The 17,579-nt window shown below is 42.6% G+C and overlaps 1 protein-coding gene across 1 annotated transcript in view; it reads right to left on the bottom strand.

Annotated features, from left to right (window-relative positions):
- Positions 1-4,625: 4,625 nt before the first annotated feature.
- The window catches only part of LOC145358020 (forkhead box protein O3-like), a 180,272-nt gene continuing 167,318 nt past the window's right edge, over positions 4,626-17,579 (bottom strand). Inside the window, exon 2 of the mRNA XM_080211712.1 lies at positions 4,626-7,702. Within this exon, the coding sequence (XP_080067838.1) occupies positions 6,287-7,702 (1,416 nt within the window). The 3' untranslated portion in view covers positions 4,626-6,286. The remainder of the gene's footprint in view (positions 7,703-17,579) is intronic.

Raw genomic sequence — 17,579 nt, 5'->3', positions numbered from 1 at the left:
TGACAGTGGCACAATGGTTAGCACTGCAACCTCACAGCACCGGGTATCGGATTCAATTCCCAGCTTGGATCACTGTCTATGTGGAGTCTGCAAGTTTTCCCTGTGCCTGCGTGGGTTTCCTCGGGGTGCCCCCGTTTCCTCTCTCAGTCGGAGAGACATGCTGGTTAGGTGGATTGGCCGTGCTAAATTCTCCCTCAGTGCACCCGAACAGACAGCAGAGTGTTACGACTGGGAGATGTTAGATCAGAGTTGAGGAGGAACTTCTTCACTCAAAGGGTGGTGAATCTCTGGAATTCTCTGCCCGTTGAACTGGTGGAGGCTACCTCGCTAAATATATTTAAGTCACGGGTAGATAGGTTTTTGATAGTCAGGGGAATTAATGGTTATGGGGAGAAAGCGGGAAAGTGGAACTGATCCACTTCAGATCAGCCATGATCTTATTGAATGGCGGGGCAGGCTCGAGGGGCTAGAGGGCCTACTCCTGCTCCTACTTCTTATGTTCTTATTTACTCAGTAACTTCAGTGCAGTGTTAATGCAAGCCTACTTGTGACACTAACAAGTAAACTAAAACGATTCTATTGTAGTTTGGGGCCTTTAAAATAAATCATTAGCTGTCTTTAAAGTGGCCACCTTTCTGTAATTACTTTTGTCAATTCTAACTGAGACTCTGGCTTTAGTCAAACTTGATTCCAACAAAAATAAATGAATGAATCTGTGGGGCTTTCAATTAAATAATTTGCTGCACTCAAAGAATTGTTGCTTATTTGATTAAACTGAGACTTGGAAAGGTTCTTATTGGATGATATTGATAATAGCTGCAACTTCATTCATCAGAGAGACCTGTCAATGACCACAAATGTCACTATAAAATGAGAAGGCAGGAAAGTAACCCAAATGTAAACTCAGAAATCCTATTAGCTAAATAAAGAAATTTGTCATAATTCCATAGCACTTAGAAACTCCCACACTGGAGTTTAACACACCCAGCATCCACTTCATTGCACAAGTCTGCTCTGTTCCCAGTGTTCCTTTCTACCATCTAATTAAAACGGACTTAATGTGTGGGACTTAAAAATTATCAGATATTTAACGAAGGATTTATTTAATGTAATTCTGAGTGGTATTTCTGTCATTTAAACAAAAAATTACTTCAGAAGAGTAAGACTGCTAAAGACAAGAAGCAGTGCAGCAACCTGCTGAGAGAACTTTTGCATTTGTTAAGTTTGGGGCACAATTGTTACAATTAACCGGTGATGGTTTAGCTGTGATAAGCAGAATACAGGTCTCTTCCAGCAGTTCCAATTCTTGAGTTTCTAAGCCCTGAGCAAAATAAGGCAGTCTGCTAAGGGTTAAGGAGTACAAAAACATGTTGGTGATCATAACACTGGATCGTGCAATGCTCTAAATCATCTCTGATGTTTCACTGATTTAGAAACATCAATCTTCAGAGAGCAGTAACATTAATGGTCTGTCTGTCTCCCCTGTGCTGCTTGTTGTGGGATGTATATGCATCATTATCGAAGCAGATGGTGTGGATATGAAGCAAAGAGCTTGCATTTAAATAGCACCTTACAACCTTAAAACATTCCCAAGTAATTCACTACCTGTGAAGCTCAGTTGCTGTTGTTTGATAGGCAAACATGACATCCCACTTGTGAATGGCAAGTGTTCCACAAGCAACTGTTTATGACAGTACAGGATCAGCCAGAATTCCATGCTGTACCATGAGATCTTTGACATCCACTGGAATGACCAGAGAAAAGTAAACGGTGCCTCGGCTCAATGCCTCATAACACTCCCTCGGTAAGATCACTGACAAAACTGGAACTTTCACACCTTGTGAATTATTGAAAACAGCCAAAGAAATTTCATTTTGGTGATACTCCTACATTTGTTGCCAATTTATTATTACATATCATTAGGTGCGAAAGGGGAATTTTTAACCCATCTTATTTGGTGAGAGAGGTTGGGGAGTACAGGTAAATTAACCCAGCAGACATTCACCACCTTTGGTTCCTATTGCATCTTCATTGGGCCCTTTTATCCAGATAACTGAGGCACCCACTTGATTCACGAAGGAGGCTTGTTCATATATACAGCTTTGGGGCTGCAATATTCAGAAGACACAGATAGTATTTTAGTGACTTGCTCAGTAGGCAAGATGATGAGCAGTTGTAAAGTAGTTCAGAGATTATTTTGTGGTCAGGAGGAGCAGAAGTACTCCATGCATTCCAGGAGAAAAGATGATCCTGTTCTGCTCCAGATCCATCTGTCTCCTCCACTCTTCCAGCCCTGATATCACCCTAAATGGCCCCTTGTGATGGTGTCAAAAGGTGACCACAAGACCCTGTGATTCTGACCTACCCAAAGCTGATCAGCTTCTTCATGTTTGATGGTATATATTTGCGGTCTGGCCTCTAATGGAGATTCCTGCTGAGACAATCCCACACTGCTTCCTCACCCAGAGATTAGGTTTCCCTCCATGCCCATGTAAAGACTAGTCATGATACGGAGATGCTGGTGTCGGACTGGGGTACCTTGTGAAGACTAAACAGACAAACATTGGGATTTTCCAGCCACGTTCACCCCAAGGCCGGAAAATCGCTCCTGAGGTCAACGGACCTTTGCACGGTCTGTGTTTTGCCCACTATGATTCCCATGGCAGACGGGACAGGAAAATTCCACCCTTAACGTATCAAAGTGTGATTATCTGATAAAATAAACCAATTGCAAACCCATTAAGCATTCACTCACTAACTGTTCCACAGCAATGGTGACTAGATCTCTCCTGACTGTGTAACAAACTGCTTTAGTACACATTTTGATAGCTCATGAGAATATGAGTATTCATTTACCTTGATATGGGCAGGGGGAGGTGGTGGTGGGTGGTGTGAAGGAGTTTGGTTGTAGTTTGCACTGACCAACTTACCCCACCCTTGATTTTTCCCTAAGAGTCGCAAAAGGTCCATGAAGCTCTATGTTTAGCAGTTGTATCCATGTTCAATGGACTCACTTCAGTTGAACTTTCCCTTTGTTAGTTGAGGTTTTGGACGCCGGTAAGCAGAAATTAGCCATGATAAATGTGCTGCGATAGGGTGGAGGGGAGAGCTTAGATGAGGTGCTCTTTAGGAGAGTCAGTAAAGACTCAAGTGGGCTGGATGGCCCCTTTCTGCACTGTAGGGGATTCTATGGTTCTAAAGCGTGAAAACATTATTTTAACAGATTTATTCAAGATGCACAAGCTGGGAGAAATCAATGTTTAGCTGATCAAATTTAATGTGGTCAAACTTGCAAATGTCTGTCAATGTGGGCTAAATGTGAGATTCAGGAAAATATTATGTACTGAAAATTCAGTAATTTTCCTCTGCGCATTTGTACTTGTTTGCTTGAATAGATTTATGTTTATCAGTACGGGGAAAATTTTTCCTGTGACTGGCTAAGATCAAGTGTAGTATCGACATGCTGCACTTGGTTGAAGTCATTAGGTTACATTTCAGCTTCATTTGAAGCAATTTTTTAAAGCGGCATCTGGGCCTTTTGGCGAATATGCAAATGAGATCAAGCCTTGGAGGAGGAGCTACACCTACTCCAATCAGCTTGGATCATGTAGGTCAAGCCCAAGACAGGAGGTGAGGGCCCTGTCTTGTCAGCTGGGATGGGGGATGTCTCAACTTGTTGGGACTCTGAATTGGCTTTAATTTGACTTATTTGGATTGGAATAAAGTAAACAAAAAAATGTTTACTGGAATAGTGGTCGGAATTCTCCAGCAGTTCACACCTACGGGATTCTCTGGTCCTGCTGGCAATGCAACCCTGCCATGGGTTTCCTGGCAACATATGAGGTGGCTTCAATGGGAATTTCCAGCGACAGCGGCGGGACTGGAAGATCCCGGCACCAGCGAACGGCACGCCACTGAGAAAAACACTGAGGGGAGGCCAGAAAGTCTCATCCAGTGTGTTCATCTAGTACATCATCTGGTGGAGTCTCCCGATAGGGTGGGCCATGACCTCAGTTGGAGAGGCACACAGGGTTGCAAACCCTCGCAAACTGTCCTGGACTGAGTTGAGGTTTGACCTCCAGGAGATGTGCTAGGGAGAAAAATCATTGGGGCTTTGCATTAAAAATGGTTTGTGCTTCTTTCATTTTCCTTGAACAGTCATTTATTAGTTAGGAAAACAATGGGAATGGTGAAAAAGAAGGCTGCTTGACTGGCAGTCTGTGAGAAACTAATTGGACAATGGTGTAGGAGCCTTGGACTTAGGAGCAGGCCATTTGGCCCATCTTGTCAGCTCCACCATTAAATAAGCTCATGGTTGATTTGATTGAGGTCTCAACCCCACTTTCCTGTCTTCCTCCTATAACCCTTGATCTATTGTACGGCCAATTCCCGGGGCCAGGTTCAGGAGGTTATGATCCAGAGTTACACCCATACATCCTGCCTCCACGAAGGCATTTCCTTTAATATTGTGCCTATTTCAGAATCACCCAAAGGAGTGTGAGAACTTTGGAGAGAATCTAGTTTTACTGTCTGATCCAAAAGATTTCATTATTTCAAAAATAAAACAACTGAATTTGTCACTGATAGAATTTCAAACAAAAGAAAAATTGCTGTCTGGGGCTTCCTTTATCATACAATATTCTTTTATATTTGAAAAATAAAAAGAAATTATATTCTTAAATCACATCGACATTCAAAGTATACATAGTGAAATTACAGTACAGTACCTGTATGTACATTTAAGAATGGATTTCTCTGATTTTAATTATCCATATGCTTTACATTGAAAAGAAGTTAATATACATATGTAACTTATATAACTATCATTCATGGCACTTTCCAAAGAAAGTTTCAGGTATTTGGAGAATTGACTCCAGGTAATTGCTTGCACAGTATCTCCCGATTTCACCATTCTCTGTGCCAAAACAGGGTAACTAGAGTCAAAATTCCAAGAGAAATTCTCACAAAGTAATGCCCCAGTCACTACATAAATTAAAAGTTTCAGGCTGTGATATTAGCTCAGAACACCTACATTACCAACTTGTCATTTCCCTCAATCTAAAATAAATACAGTTTTTGACCAAGGTAGCGTACAATAATGAGAAATGCCAAAGCGGTAACAATATGACTCTCAGTCTATGTAAGAAAAAGAAATGACATTGTTATGCAATATTCGAGGGCAGTCGAACAGCAGATGTAGGCCACTGAATCTAAAGAACTGTTTTGATCAAAGTCTTTTGCGAGTATGTGAGTTTCACATTCTAAAAATCCAACCGTTTATCAGATCAGAGTTTAAGGAGAAGCCTTTTTTGTCAAAATCCTTTTACTTAATGTGTTTCACCTACTCTTGCATCTTGTCCTCAGAAATATAAGTGTGTATTAAAATGCCTTCAGTTGTTATAAACACGCTGATTAAAAAAAAGCTTTGGTGATTTCAATGCAAACCCAAGACTGAGCAGGAAGTTATTCTGGCCCAGACCAAATTAACATCTGGTTTCAAGGCAGACTGCTGTGAATACAGGGATGTGATCAAATAAAATGGGGGTGATTGCTATTGAAGGAGCGTTCCACCTGTTGCAACCCTGCTTCCTCCAATCTCTGAACCAAGATCAATGTTCAATCATGCTATTTTTGTGTTAGTTCTACAAGAGAATTGCAATAATCAGTGGGATAACAAACCTGCAGGACTGAAAGCTTCAGCCACTGCAGGGGATGAGTTCCACAATGTGCTTTCCATAATGAAATCATCAACATTTTTATAGAAACTGGATTTTGTTACATGGTGCACAGAAAATACTCCACCCGCCCCCCTGGAGCACTCAACGGAAGTCTTACTTAAAAATGTGAGGGATTATACTCAGAGACTATGCCAGATTTACAATTTGGAAAAAGTAACCTTTTTAAATTATTTCACTTGACAGAGAAACTAGATTAAGGCGTTAATTTCAGAACTGTTTTGTCGAGTTCCATCTACCTTACATTGCACAGACCCACTAAATTAATCAGTTGTGCTGAGAGCACCATCATGCCACACGGGATTTGTGGACTAATTTCCAGAAGTAAAAATGACATCACTTTAATTGGCATAACAGTTACTTTAACAAAGAACACATTATTGCCTTTTTCTGATTGTATCTCTATGTGTGTCCCAGGTATAGGAAACAAAACAAATCTTTCTCTTTTCAAGTAAGTGCTTCCAAAGAAGCCAAGTGTTAATTTGGTCTGGTCTTGGAGCTTTTGTGGAACCAGTTTTCATCCCAATGATACCGAGTGTTGTAACTCTGCTTCACCCTGGCACCCAACTCTGATTCGTGGTCTGTGGGGCAGTGGGAATGGTCGCCATATTAATACCAACATTCTGAGTTGGCATAGCACAGTCAAAATTGAAATCAAGCTCTTCGCTGTCCATAAATTCATTGAGGATGATAGATTCCACATCGCACTCCAAGCTGCCATGAAACATGTCTAGGTCAAGGTCAGTGGGGAACTTGTCTTGACTCATGGCGGAGATGTTAACTCCTCCTGGACAAGAACTCAATCTTGAGTCCGATGCTTCCATTTGCATCCCATGACTAGCGAGCGAGTGAAGCTGGTTTTGGAGATGGTGTGCGACAGAGTTGATGTTCCCAGGATCAGAGTGCATGTGCATAAGGCCAATGGGATTGGATAAGGCACCATTATTGACAACAGAATTCTGCTGTGCTGTCGACGGGTGATGAAATGGGTTGCTATTCATTAATCTCGGTGACTGGGCATTGAATGGCGAAATTGCCGGATCCGAGCACATCACCATCTGTCTCTGGTTTTGCGATGTCACGACTGTATTGGCCTGTGGCATCAGAGGGTCTGTCTGAGTCATCATGACCTCTTTGTGTCGGAGTGACTCTGGGGTCAAAAGGTCTTGCAGCATACGATTCCCATAGTGGTTGATTGTTGAAAAAGTGACTTGTTTGTTCTCCTGAATAGTCTGCATGGGTGAGTGGCGGAGCATAGTCATGGGTGGTTGGCTGTACATGGTGGTGCTGTATGTACTGGTTTGACTTCCACGAGTTGAACACTTAGATCCAAATGAGAAGCTGGAACTTCTCTGCCTCAAGCACCCTGAGGGAATTTGCTGCGATGGGCTCATGTTGTAATTGTCCTGCAAGTCCTCAAGGAGATTCTCTGTTAATCCCTCATTCAAGTTAATTGTACCGGCCATATCAGCCAACCTGGGTAGTTCCACGGGACGCCTTGTACTTACAGATGGCGATAAGGTATTTGAGGGACTGGGGTAGAGTAATGGAGAAGATGGAGTCCTGTCATCATCTTCAAGTTCATCTAGTTCAGAATTAGCCATTATGGGAGACAGTCTGCCACTCAGAGTGCTTGCTGCTGAGTTTGCACGTGATCTGAAGTCAGTCCACGCATCAAATTCATCGCTGGCATGAGAGCTGGGGCTACCTGACCACTTTGTGTGCTGTGATGAAGGGCTACCTTCATCTCCCTCCTGCGTTGCCTGTAGGGTGGCCTTCTTCTTGTTTGCCCCTCTCTTGCTCTTTAGGTACTTACTGTTGCTGTCCATGGAAACCGCCCGTCTCCTAGGAGATTTTCCGGTTTTCCCTCCGTCGGGATTTAACATCCACCATGAACTCTTGCCTGTGCCTTCGTTCTGTACTCGTATGAATCTGCTATGCAGGGAGAGGTTGTGTCGGATTGAATTCTGCAAAGATAAAAGCACAATGAAAATCAGACCAAAAGTGAGCAATGTGACTGCAGCATATTGACTGCCACTTTTCTCTAAAAATGCAATACATTGTGTCGATATACAATGCAGCCTGTTTGAGCAATTTAGAACTAATATGCTGATAGTTGACTCAAATTGTTGTTAAAATGAATAACATCGTTGGATTATTTCTGCGTTCCACATTTGTGTTCTACCATTATTCCTCAATACCTGACAATATACATAAATATATACAAGTATGTAAATCTATGCATAAAATATATAGCACCTTTGGAACTACACCTCAACAAGGAAATGAAGAAAAAAGTTATGTTTAAATCGCTCCTTTCATGACTAAGTACATTCTGAAATGTTTTACAGCCAATTTTTGAAGAATACTCATTGTGATGTAGGAAACACAGGAGTCAATTTGTGCACAGCAAGCCCCCAAAATGGGCTAATAACGAGTTAATCTATTTTGTGATGTTGATTGAGGGATAAAAATGTCCAGGACACTGCAGATGATCCCATACTCTTCGTCAATACAGTGTCAAATATCTTTTTTATCCCTGAGAGGGTAGACAGGACGCCAGCTTAGTACCTTTGCCAGCAACAGCAACTCCAATGTTATGGCACTCCCACATTACAGAAGAGTCAGTGTAGATTTTTTGTGCTCAAGTTTCTGGAATGGGACTTGAACCAACAACCTTGCCCTCAGAGGCAGGGGTGTTACCAGCTGCGCCACAGCTGATATACCGCAATGGGAAGAAGCATGAATAAGGCAAAATAACCATTGTATAGTTTGACTTTGTCACAGAACTTGCTACACTTCCCATCCATTCACTTCAATGAAAGGAACCTGAAGTAGATTTGGGAAGAAGTGTTATAATCGTAGAATCCCTACAGTGTAGAAGGAAGCCATTCGGCCCATTCACTCTTCACTGGCCACAATTCCACCCAGGCCCTATCCTCATAACCCCATGCAATTACCCTAGCTAGTCCTCCTAACACTAAGGGGGAATTTAGCACGGCCAATCCATCTAACGCACACATCTTTGGACTGTGGGAGGAAACCTGAGCACCCAGAGGAAACCCACACAGAGAAGAGGAGAACGTGCAAACTCCACGCAGTGACCCAAGCTGGGAATTGAACCCAGGTCCTTGGTGCTGTGAGGCAGCAGTGCTAACCACTGTGCCACCATGCCACGTTGTTGCCTGATATCCCTCCCTGTGCTCTATACGAAGTTGACAACCAACTTTAAGATAAATTTATTTCTAAGTCACCAAGAATTAATTAAAGATAACAGTAACCTGGGCTTCAGGTGGCATTCAAGGCCAGGATTTTTGGCATCACATGAAGGCAGTGATTGATTTGCTGTCCAGTTCATGGAGAGAACCGATTGCTGTCTAAGGTTAATGATATTGATGGTGATAGCTTGTTCTTCCTTCTGTTTCTGTGACTTTTTAATGCATCTGTAAATATTCCCTTTTTCTTGCCTAGCCTGATCTCACAGTGTAGTGTGACTTATCATTTCCAATATTGTCAGGATTCAGTGTTTAAGCTAGAATACAAAACCAGAGAAATATCAGGAGGTTCTTCAGAATCATTGTGATTAAAATTAGTTTTGCAAAGCTTCCCTGATCTGAATCCTGCTTCTCCTGCCGACACCAGCAATTTTTCTGGGGTGTTTTTTTTCTAATTCACGCGTGGAACATGGGCGTCACTGGCTGGGCCAGCATTTATTACCCATCCCTAGTTACCCTTGGACCGCGTGGCTTGCTCAGCCATTTCAGAGGGCAGTTGAGAGTGGCTCTGGAGTCACATGCAGGTCAGGCCAGGTAAGGACAGCAGATTTCCTTCCCCAAAGAGACATTGGTGAACCAGATGGGTTTTTCCAACAATCATGATCATCAGTAGATTCTTAATTCCAGATATTTTTACTGAATTCAAATTCCACCATCTGCCATGACAGAATTCGAACCTGGGTCCCCAGAACATTAGCTGAGTTTCTGGATTAATAGTCTAGTGATAATTCCACCAGGCCATCGCCTCCCTGGACTTAATAGCTACCCGTTCTAATTTTAAGGTGGGGGATTCTGAATACTCGATCAACTCTTTCAGTAAAGCCCATTAGAAGCTACAGGCCTTGCTGCAGAATTCAGTCAGATGTTTAGGATAGAAAAGATAGGAGTAGAAACCAGCTGCAGGCTGGAATGTCAGAGGTGAAACGCAGTTCAAGGAAGCTTAGCATCGCTAATGTTATTAACGCAGATTTATCCATTTAAAGGCAGATTCTCCTCTGGCTTTGTACTGGCTCCTTGGCAGAACTCTGGTGGGTAGAGGCACTGTATCACTGTCCCACACACTCCCCAATATCTGCTGCTTTCACCTCTGGGATTCCCCACCAGAACTGACACTGGAAATTCAGGATCTTTATCCAAATATGGCTAGGTTCACCAACCTGAGTTTCCAATGATTAGATTATGTTTAGTGATACTTCACCCCCTCCAGGAATGCAGTGCATCCCATTTTACAGCATTGCAATTGAGGCTAGAGGGGGATTTTCATACAATCATAGGATCCCTACAGTGAAGAAGAGGCCATTCAGCCCATTTGTCTGTGCAGACTCTCTGGCAGAGTCACAACAGGCCCTTCAGCCCACACTGCCCTTTAGCTAATCCCAATTGCCCACGTTTTGTCCATATCCCTCTATACCCATCTTACCCATGTAACTGTCTCAATGCTTTTTAAAAGACAAAATTGTACCCGCCTCAACTATCATCTCTGGCAGCTTGTTCCAGACACTGATCGCCTTCTTTGTGAAAAAATTGCCCCTCTGGACCTTTTGGATCTCTCACTTTAAACCTCTGCCCTCTAGTTATAGACTCCCCTACCTTTGGGAAAATGTATTGACTGTCGAGCTGACCTATGCCCCTCATTATTTTATAGACTGCTATAAGATCACCCCTAAGCCTCCTATGGCTCCAAAGGAAAAATGTCCCAGTCTATCCAACCGCTCCTTATAACTCAAACCATCAAGTCCTGGTAGCATCTTAGTAAATCTTTTCTGCACTCTTTCTAGTTTAATAATATTCACTTAAAGGCAGATTCTCCTTTGGCTTTGTGCTGACTCCTTACAGAGTATCTTATTCCAGCCTTCTCTCCAGCCCTTTTCCTGTAAGTCTACACATTTCCCATGGTTAATCCATCTAACCTGCACATCTTGGGACACTAAGGGGCAATTTAACATAGTCAATCCACTTAACCCCTCTATCTATGGACTGTGGGGGGAAACTGGAGCACCTGGAAGAAAACCCACGCAGGCATGGGGAGAACGTGCATACTCTACACAGAGTGACCCTAGGCCAGAATTGTACTGGGTCCACTGTGCAGCCCAATAATTTTGATTGATTCATACAAATAGTGCAGAAGGCGGCTACTTGGCCCATCGAGCCTGCACTGACAACAATCCCACCCATTTCCTGTCATATCCCGTAACCCCATATATTTACCCTCCTAATCCCCCTGACATTAAGGGGCAATTTAGAATGGCCAATCAACCTAACCCATACATATTTGGACTGTGGGAAGAAACTGGAGCACCCGCAGGAAACCCATGCAGACATGGGGAGAATATGCAAACTCCACAGACAATCACCCAAGCCGGGGTTCGAACCTGGGTCCCTGGCACTGTGAGATATCAATGCTAACAACTGTGCCACCCTGCCACCCCAATATACTCCCTTTCCCTAGCCTAATTTTTTGCATTAGGTGTCGCAAATCAAATTGGCGGTTGGCAGGTAAATGGCATTTTTATAATGCAGGCCACACTAAATGAAAATATTATTAGCATCTGGCTGAATCTGGTCACAATGGTAAATGATGACACACAAAGAGTGGTGCACTGTTGGAGTGAGATGAGCTCATACAAAATATAAACACCATCATTTCGACTTGTTGGGCTAAACTGTCTGTTTCTGTGCCTTATTTCGATGACCTGGGTTTTGAGACTGCACCAAGAGTGAAATGGTCAACATTTACCAACCTTACTCTGTAAAACTGACACCAACATTTGGTGTCAGCTGATGTGTCGTTATAGATGGAAATTGAGAAGTTGCCATCTGTAATTCCTTGCCCCAGATGGTAATCAGCTTGAAGTTACTGAACTGAATGAACTTCCACTTTTTCGTGTTACTATTCTTGCTACTACCCTTGAAATAGTCACATCTTTTTGAGTGAGGTGTAACTGGGATTTAAAAAGTTTTTCGAAAATAATTACCTTTGTGGAATGACTAATTTCTCCATTCCATGATTTTTTAAAAATTCAACTTTCTAAAATAATTAGAAATGTTTTCGAAGTTTTTTTTAAAGATATTACAGCATCTTTCTTAATCCTAATGTACTTCCTAATCTTTATATCACTGCCTGAAAAATCATAAACAGTGAATGATGTGATCGGCCTGTTACTTCCCGCTTTGCTGTCTATGAAGATTCTTGAATGTGATTGGCATCCCTGTTGGTTGACCCAAGCAATCCCAAGATCTAGAGTGCTAGATTCCGGCACCAGAAATGGGATTTTCTGGTCATTCATGCCCTGCATTGGTGCAAGCAAGGATGGAGAATTTGGAGAACTCAACCAGAAATTCCTGCCATCGTGAACAGCTGGAAAATTCCGCCCCACATTGGGAAAGGTGAAAGCATCGGCACAGAACTTGCTGGATCTTTGTAGGCAACATTGTTCAAACCTAATAATAGACATTGTTACTTCATCATTGACTGTCAACTCAGGTCAACTATAATTCAGTACTGCTTAAATAATCCTTATCAGAAAGATTGCAAGATGATCATTAACTTAAATGATCTGACTCCAGCTATAAAAATGCCGGCTCCAAAGTGATCCCCTATGAACTTTAATTCCTTCAGCCTGGAGCATGTTATGAACTCTGTCACTTTCTGGACGGGATTCTCCGATCTCATTCATTCCCCCCAACAATCCCTGCGGCAAGTGAGAATGAACAATTTGGCACCCAGCCAAAAGTCCAGTCACTGCAGGAGCATTGGAGAATCCCAGCCACTGGCGAGGTTGGAAATTTTTGCTTTCTGAATCTGATATGTACTTGAGCTCAGTGAAGAATCAAAACACAAAAGTGGACTTTTAGCCCTTACTGGAAAGCTTTGTCACTCTTTTCTAATTAGTGCCAGTCTTTTCATTCGTTTCCTCGATGATTGACTTATTTCAAAGATGGGACCTTAATTGAAATTCTCCTCCAAAAGGACACTGTTATCATAGCACGTTCAACAAGGGACAGAGTTCTTGGTATCTGCAGCAGGTAAACCATGAGTGTGAATTCCGATTTTGTCTTAAAATCTGGTCAGGTGCCCTCAAGATGGATTTTTCCTTCATCCTTTTGCCAAGTTTCCAGATGAAGACTTTTGTAGGAGTGGCATGGTGGCAGAATGGTTAGCACCGCTACCTCATCATGCCAGGGACCCGGGTTCAATTCAGCCTTGGGTGACTGTCAGTGCGAAGTCTCCACATTTTCCCCTTGTCTGCAGGGGTCTCATCCAGGCACTCCAGTTTCCTCCCACAGTCCAAAGATTAGGGTTAAATTGATTGGCCATGCTAAATTGCCCCTTAGTGTCAGGGTAAATACGTGAAGTTACGGGGATAGCACCTGGTTGGGATTGTTGTCAATGCAGGCTCAATGGGCTGAATGGCTTCCTTCTGCACTGTAGGGATTCTCTGAGAGCAATCTTGTTCCAGAGAGGAATTTCTTCTGTTGGCCAGTCATTAAGCACTGTAAGTGGGGAGATGAGTGGGGAGGTAGGTTCACAAACACGGCATATGATGAAGGAGCAGCACTCCGAAAGTTCCTGATTCCCAAATAACCTGTTGGACTTTAACCTGGTGTTGTGAGACTTCTTACTGTGCCCACCCCAGTCCAACGCCAGCAACTCCACATTATGGCAATTATTAAGCATGTGCGAAACAGAAAGGTGGGAGCAGGAACCGACACACCTTTAATACTTCTGGGCAATCAAAAATGGGTCACTAACCATGTAGATTACAATTCGCAACTCACATTTTTCATAATCTTTCACAGCTGAAGTTCCTTCTGAAAATTGCACTTTAAAACTGAGCTCCCTTCCCCCCCAAAACTGAAACCAATAAATGAATCACCACTGGACCAAGATCCTTACTCATCAATATTGTAGGGACATATTCACTACATGGACTTCATTGGTTCAAGAAGATGACTCACTACCACCTTCTCTGGGCAACTAGAGAAGGGAAATAAATACCAGCCTTGCAAATGAAGCCCACAATTCAAGAATGAATAATAAAAAAATACTGTCAGGAGTCATGCCATGCCGGTTGTTGAGTGAAACTTTGGCAGCAATAACTCGTCTTTGCACAAAAGACTCGGGAGTACTCAAACCAGTGTTGAGTGCAGACATTGGTGGAGATGCTCTCTATAACTGGCACGTCTCCCATTACTTAGCACATTGTTGTATGAGCAATTAGACCAGATATCAAAACAGAAAATGCTGAAAAATCTCAGCAAGTCTGACAGCATCTGTGGAGAAAGAATAGAGCCAATGTTTCGAGTCTGGATGTCATAGCTCCAACAAAGGGTCGTCCCCTATGTCATCTAGACTCAAAACTTTGATTCTATTCTCTCTGGAGTTTCTCCAGCATTTTGTTTTTGTTTCCAGCATCCGCAATATTTTCAGATACTCTTCATTGTTGCAGTGTCATTCCTAAAAGGAATTCCAAAAAGGCAAAATTTAACCAGATGGTTTTGTTTTTGAGTCCCAACACACTAATTGTCTTGTGGAGTTTAGAAGTCTCTTCTTGTAAAAAAATGGTGAGGTTCCCCAACAGCAAGATTGAGGACTTTTTCAAGAGAAATCAAACTGGAATTGTGTAGTGACCATTACTGAGACGCTCACTCCATGCTTGTTCCTGGTGTTTCTGAGTATATCTGATCCTTTTGATGTTGATAAATGTCACGATTATCTAAGAAATAATGCATCACTGTGTTATGCAACAGTCTCTTTATATTATAGTTCATTCGTTTTCATCTTGTTTGTAATCTGGCACTTTACCAAATGAACTGTATTGTACCTCAAAATCAATCTCCAGCCCTGACTAAGCCTGGTTCAGAAGTAATTATCCCTTCACGCACGGAGACAGACAAGTAGCTTACTCACTGAAATTTCATATCCATAAGCCGCATCCATACGGAATTAGGTGATAAACGATAATAGCCAACGAGAAATGTTGCCTTGGCATAGTCGCTACACTCCACTTCACTTCAGAATATATCGTGCACAGCTGGACTGACAACATTACAGCCATTTTCTGGATAACCGTAAGCTACACCTTAACACAGCCAGGTCAACAGGAGAGAAAGAAAAACTCTCCTTAACCAGTGCAGCACTAATGAATTCAACCCAAACAACTGAAGATTCCACAATCGCCCAAAATTGAAATACTATTCCTAATTTCTTGGAATTCTGCAACACAATGGACTCTATGGGTGGGATTTTACAGCCTCGCTTGGGGGGTTGGGGGGGTGGGGGGCGGTGGGGGGGAGAAGAGACTGGAAATTCCCACCCGAGGTCAGAAATTTCCATTGTAGGACCCTCACCCATTCTGATTCTGTGGCAGGCGAAGTGTTAGGCTTCCGGCCTATATCAGATATAGCTCTTGGGGCAAAGGGACAAAAAGAGATACGAGGTGGGGGAACTGGGATCAGAATATTGAATTTGATGGTCAGAATGAATGGCAGAGCAGACTTGTAGGGCTGAATGACCTACTCCAGCTTCTATTTTTTCTGTTTCTACGAAAAACTGACTCATTCTGATGGTGCTTATTCCATTTCAGGTGGAATAAAGGAGTGGCATTCTCAGCTCTGTGCGGAACATGACGTTGCTTTCTTTATTCCTTGCTACCCCTGTTCTGGCCTCAATGCATTACATAGAATACACAGCAGAGGAACAAGCCATTCAACCTGACATGTCTACATTGGTTTCTAAGCTCCACATCAACCTCTTTTCACTTTGCTTCATATTACCATAACCCTTTCTCCCTCAAGTATTTATCTAGCTTCCCCTTTAGTGTAACTCTGTTACACACCTCAACTGTTCCATGTGGTTAGCGAGTTCCACATTCTCACCGCTCTTTGGGCAAAGAAGTTTATTCTGCGTTCCTTAATAGATTAAATAACTATTAGCTTGCATTTATGGCTTGTCAATGAGAATCATTTATGTGTTATTTCAGGAATCTACAGTGCCTTTGCATTTAGGGAAATTAGCCATGAAATAATTTACAGATTTAGTAATGTTCCAGTTCCTTGTTTTCAACTTTTATTTTCTTTCAAGAAAACCCCCAGAGTTTATAGTTAAGGGATTTCATGTGACTGTGGACCGAAGGTGGTTTCTGGTCTTGTTTTGTCGGAACTTGTGTTCCAGTTCCTTTCGGTGGTAAAACACATTTAGTGAACCCAGTATTTGCTTTTTTTGTTTGAGTTTGGCTGTGTGAGTGTGTTGGGTTTTGAAACTGCACATCCTAGCTGGCTTAGTTTAGTCACATATTCTCTCATGTCAGAGGTTATCTGTAAGCGGCCATCTTACAGTCAGTATTCGGAAAAGATTGATGGCAGGATACCACAGCCAGGGGACTCATGAGAATTGTCAGTGTGAGGAGGTGCCTTGTGGTGGTGAGGTGTGCAGGTGAAGAATGAGGCTGGCAGGTTGCAGGTTAATTGGACATCAGGGATGGTGGGGGCTGTGGGGAGTGGGGAGACTAGCACAATTGAGGAAGGTGGTCCAGGGTTTCCTGGCAGAATCTGAGTTAATTAATCTAGCTCCTCTGAGCCAACAGGGCATTCTAACAGAAGTCATCTTTAAAGGCTTCCATTGGCCTTGATTAGCCAGCTACGCCGTGCAGTGTTGGATCTACTGGCAGCCTGCAGACAGTGCAGGACTCTCCCTGAATCCAATGCTGTGCAATCTTTGAGTAATAAGTCATCCCCAATCTACCCCTAGTGGGAAGCTGACCAACGACTGGAGATCAGCAGAGTGTAGCCATGAAGTGGATATTTCACATTGTCTCTGGGCAGGAATGGTGTAGGGTGGTTAAAATCACAACTGTGGAATCAGCCAAAGTGGTCTTTCACAAATCAAAAGTCAATCGGGTCCTGATCACATTCCCTAAATTAGAATAAATCCCTTCCCAATCAGTGCAAGAACTAGACCATTCTTCCAAACTAAAAGCCATCTTTTTATCTTTCTCGATCTTTCAATGCACTGAAACATTGAATAGTTGTCATCCTGTTACCCCGCTGTGCATCAGGAGAATGTTTTCAGTATGTCACTGTGACCCTCAGTGTTTCGAATGTGGGCTGAACTTGCGCTTGTATTTCCGCAGAGTAAGAGGCTGGTTTTATGAGCAAGTTTGTTTTTGTGCTGTTATATGAGGGGGATTGACAGTTTGTACTTGACCCTTTCTGGAGGGTAGATCTTTGCCCGAGTTATAAATACAGCTTTGATTGCATATCCTGTTACACTTCCATACTGTCCTGATATAGATGTCAAACCTCAACAGAACATTGCAACACCAACACCGGCAAATCATTTTCTGCTGAACTTTATCAAATTTCTGGGAATGATAAAACTGAAATGCAGATCATCTGTATTAACAATTGTTACTGATTTTCAATTACTTTGCAGGGTAATCATAGGGCAGAAGGAGGCCATGCAGTCCACTGAATCCACACCAATCCCTGTAACCTCATGTATTTACCCTGCTAATCCTCCTAACCTACATTACTTTGGGGCAATTTAAGAGTAAAGTTTATTTATTGG

This window comes from Carcharhinus amblyrhynchos, chromosome 24 (assembly GCF_965287045.1).
Source record: "Carcharhinus amblyrhynchos chromosome 24, sCarAmb.v2.hapA, whole genome shotgun sequence".
NCBI lineage: Eukaryota > Metazoa > Chordata > Chondrichthyes > Carcharhiniformes > Carcharhinidae > Carcharhinus > Carcharhinus amblyrhynchos.
The sequence above is the reverse complement of the archived record's forward strand: the minus strand, read 5'-3'. Positions and strand labels throughout refer to the sequence as shown.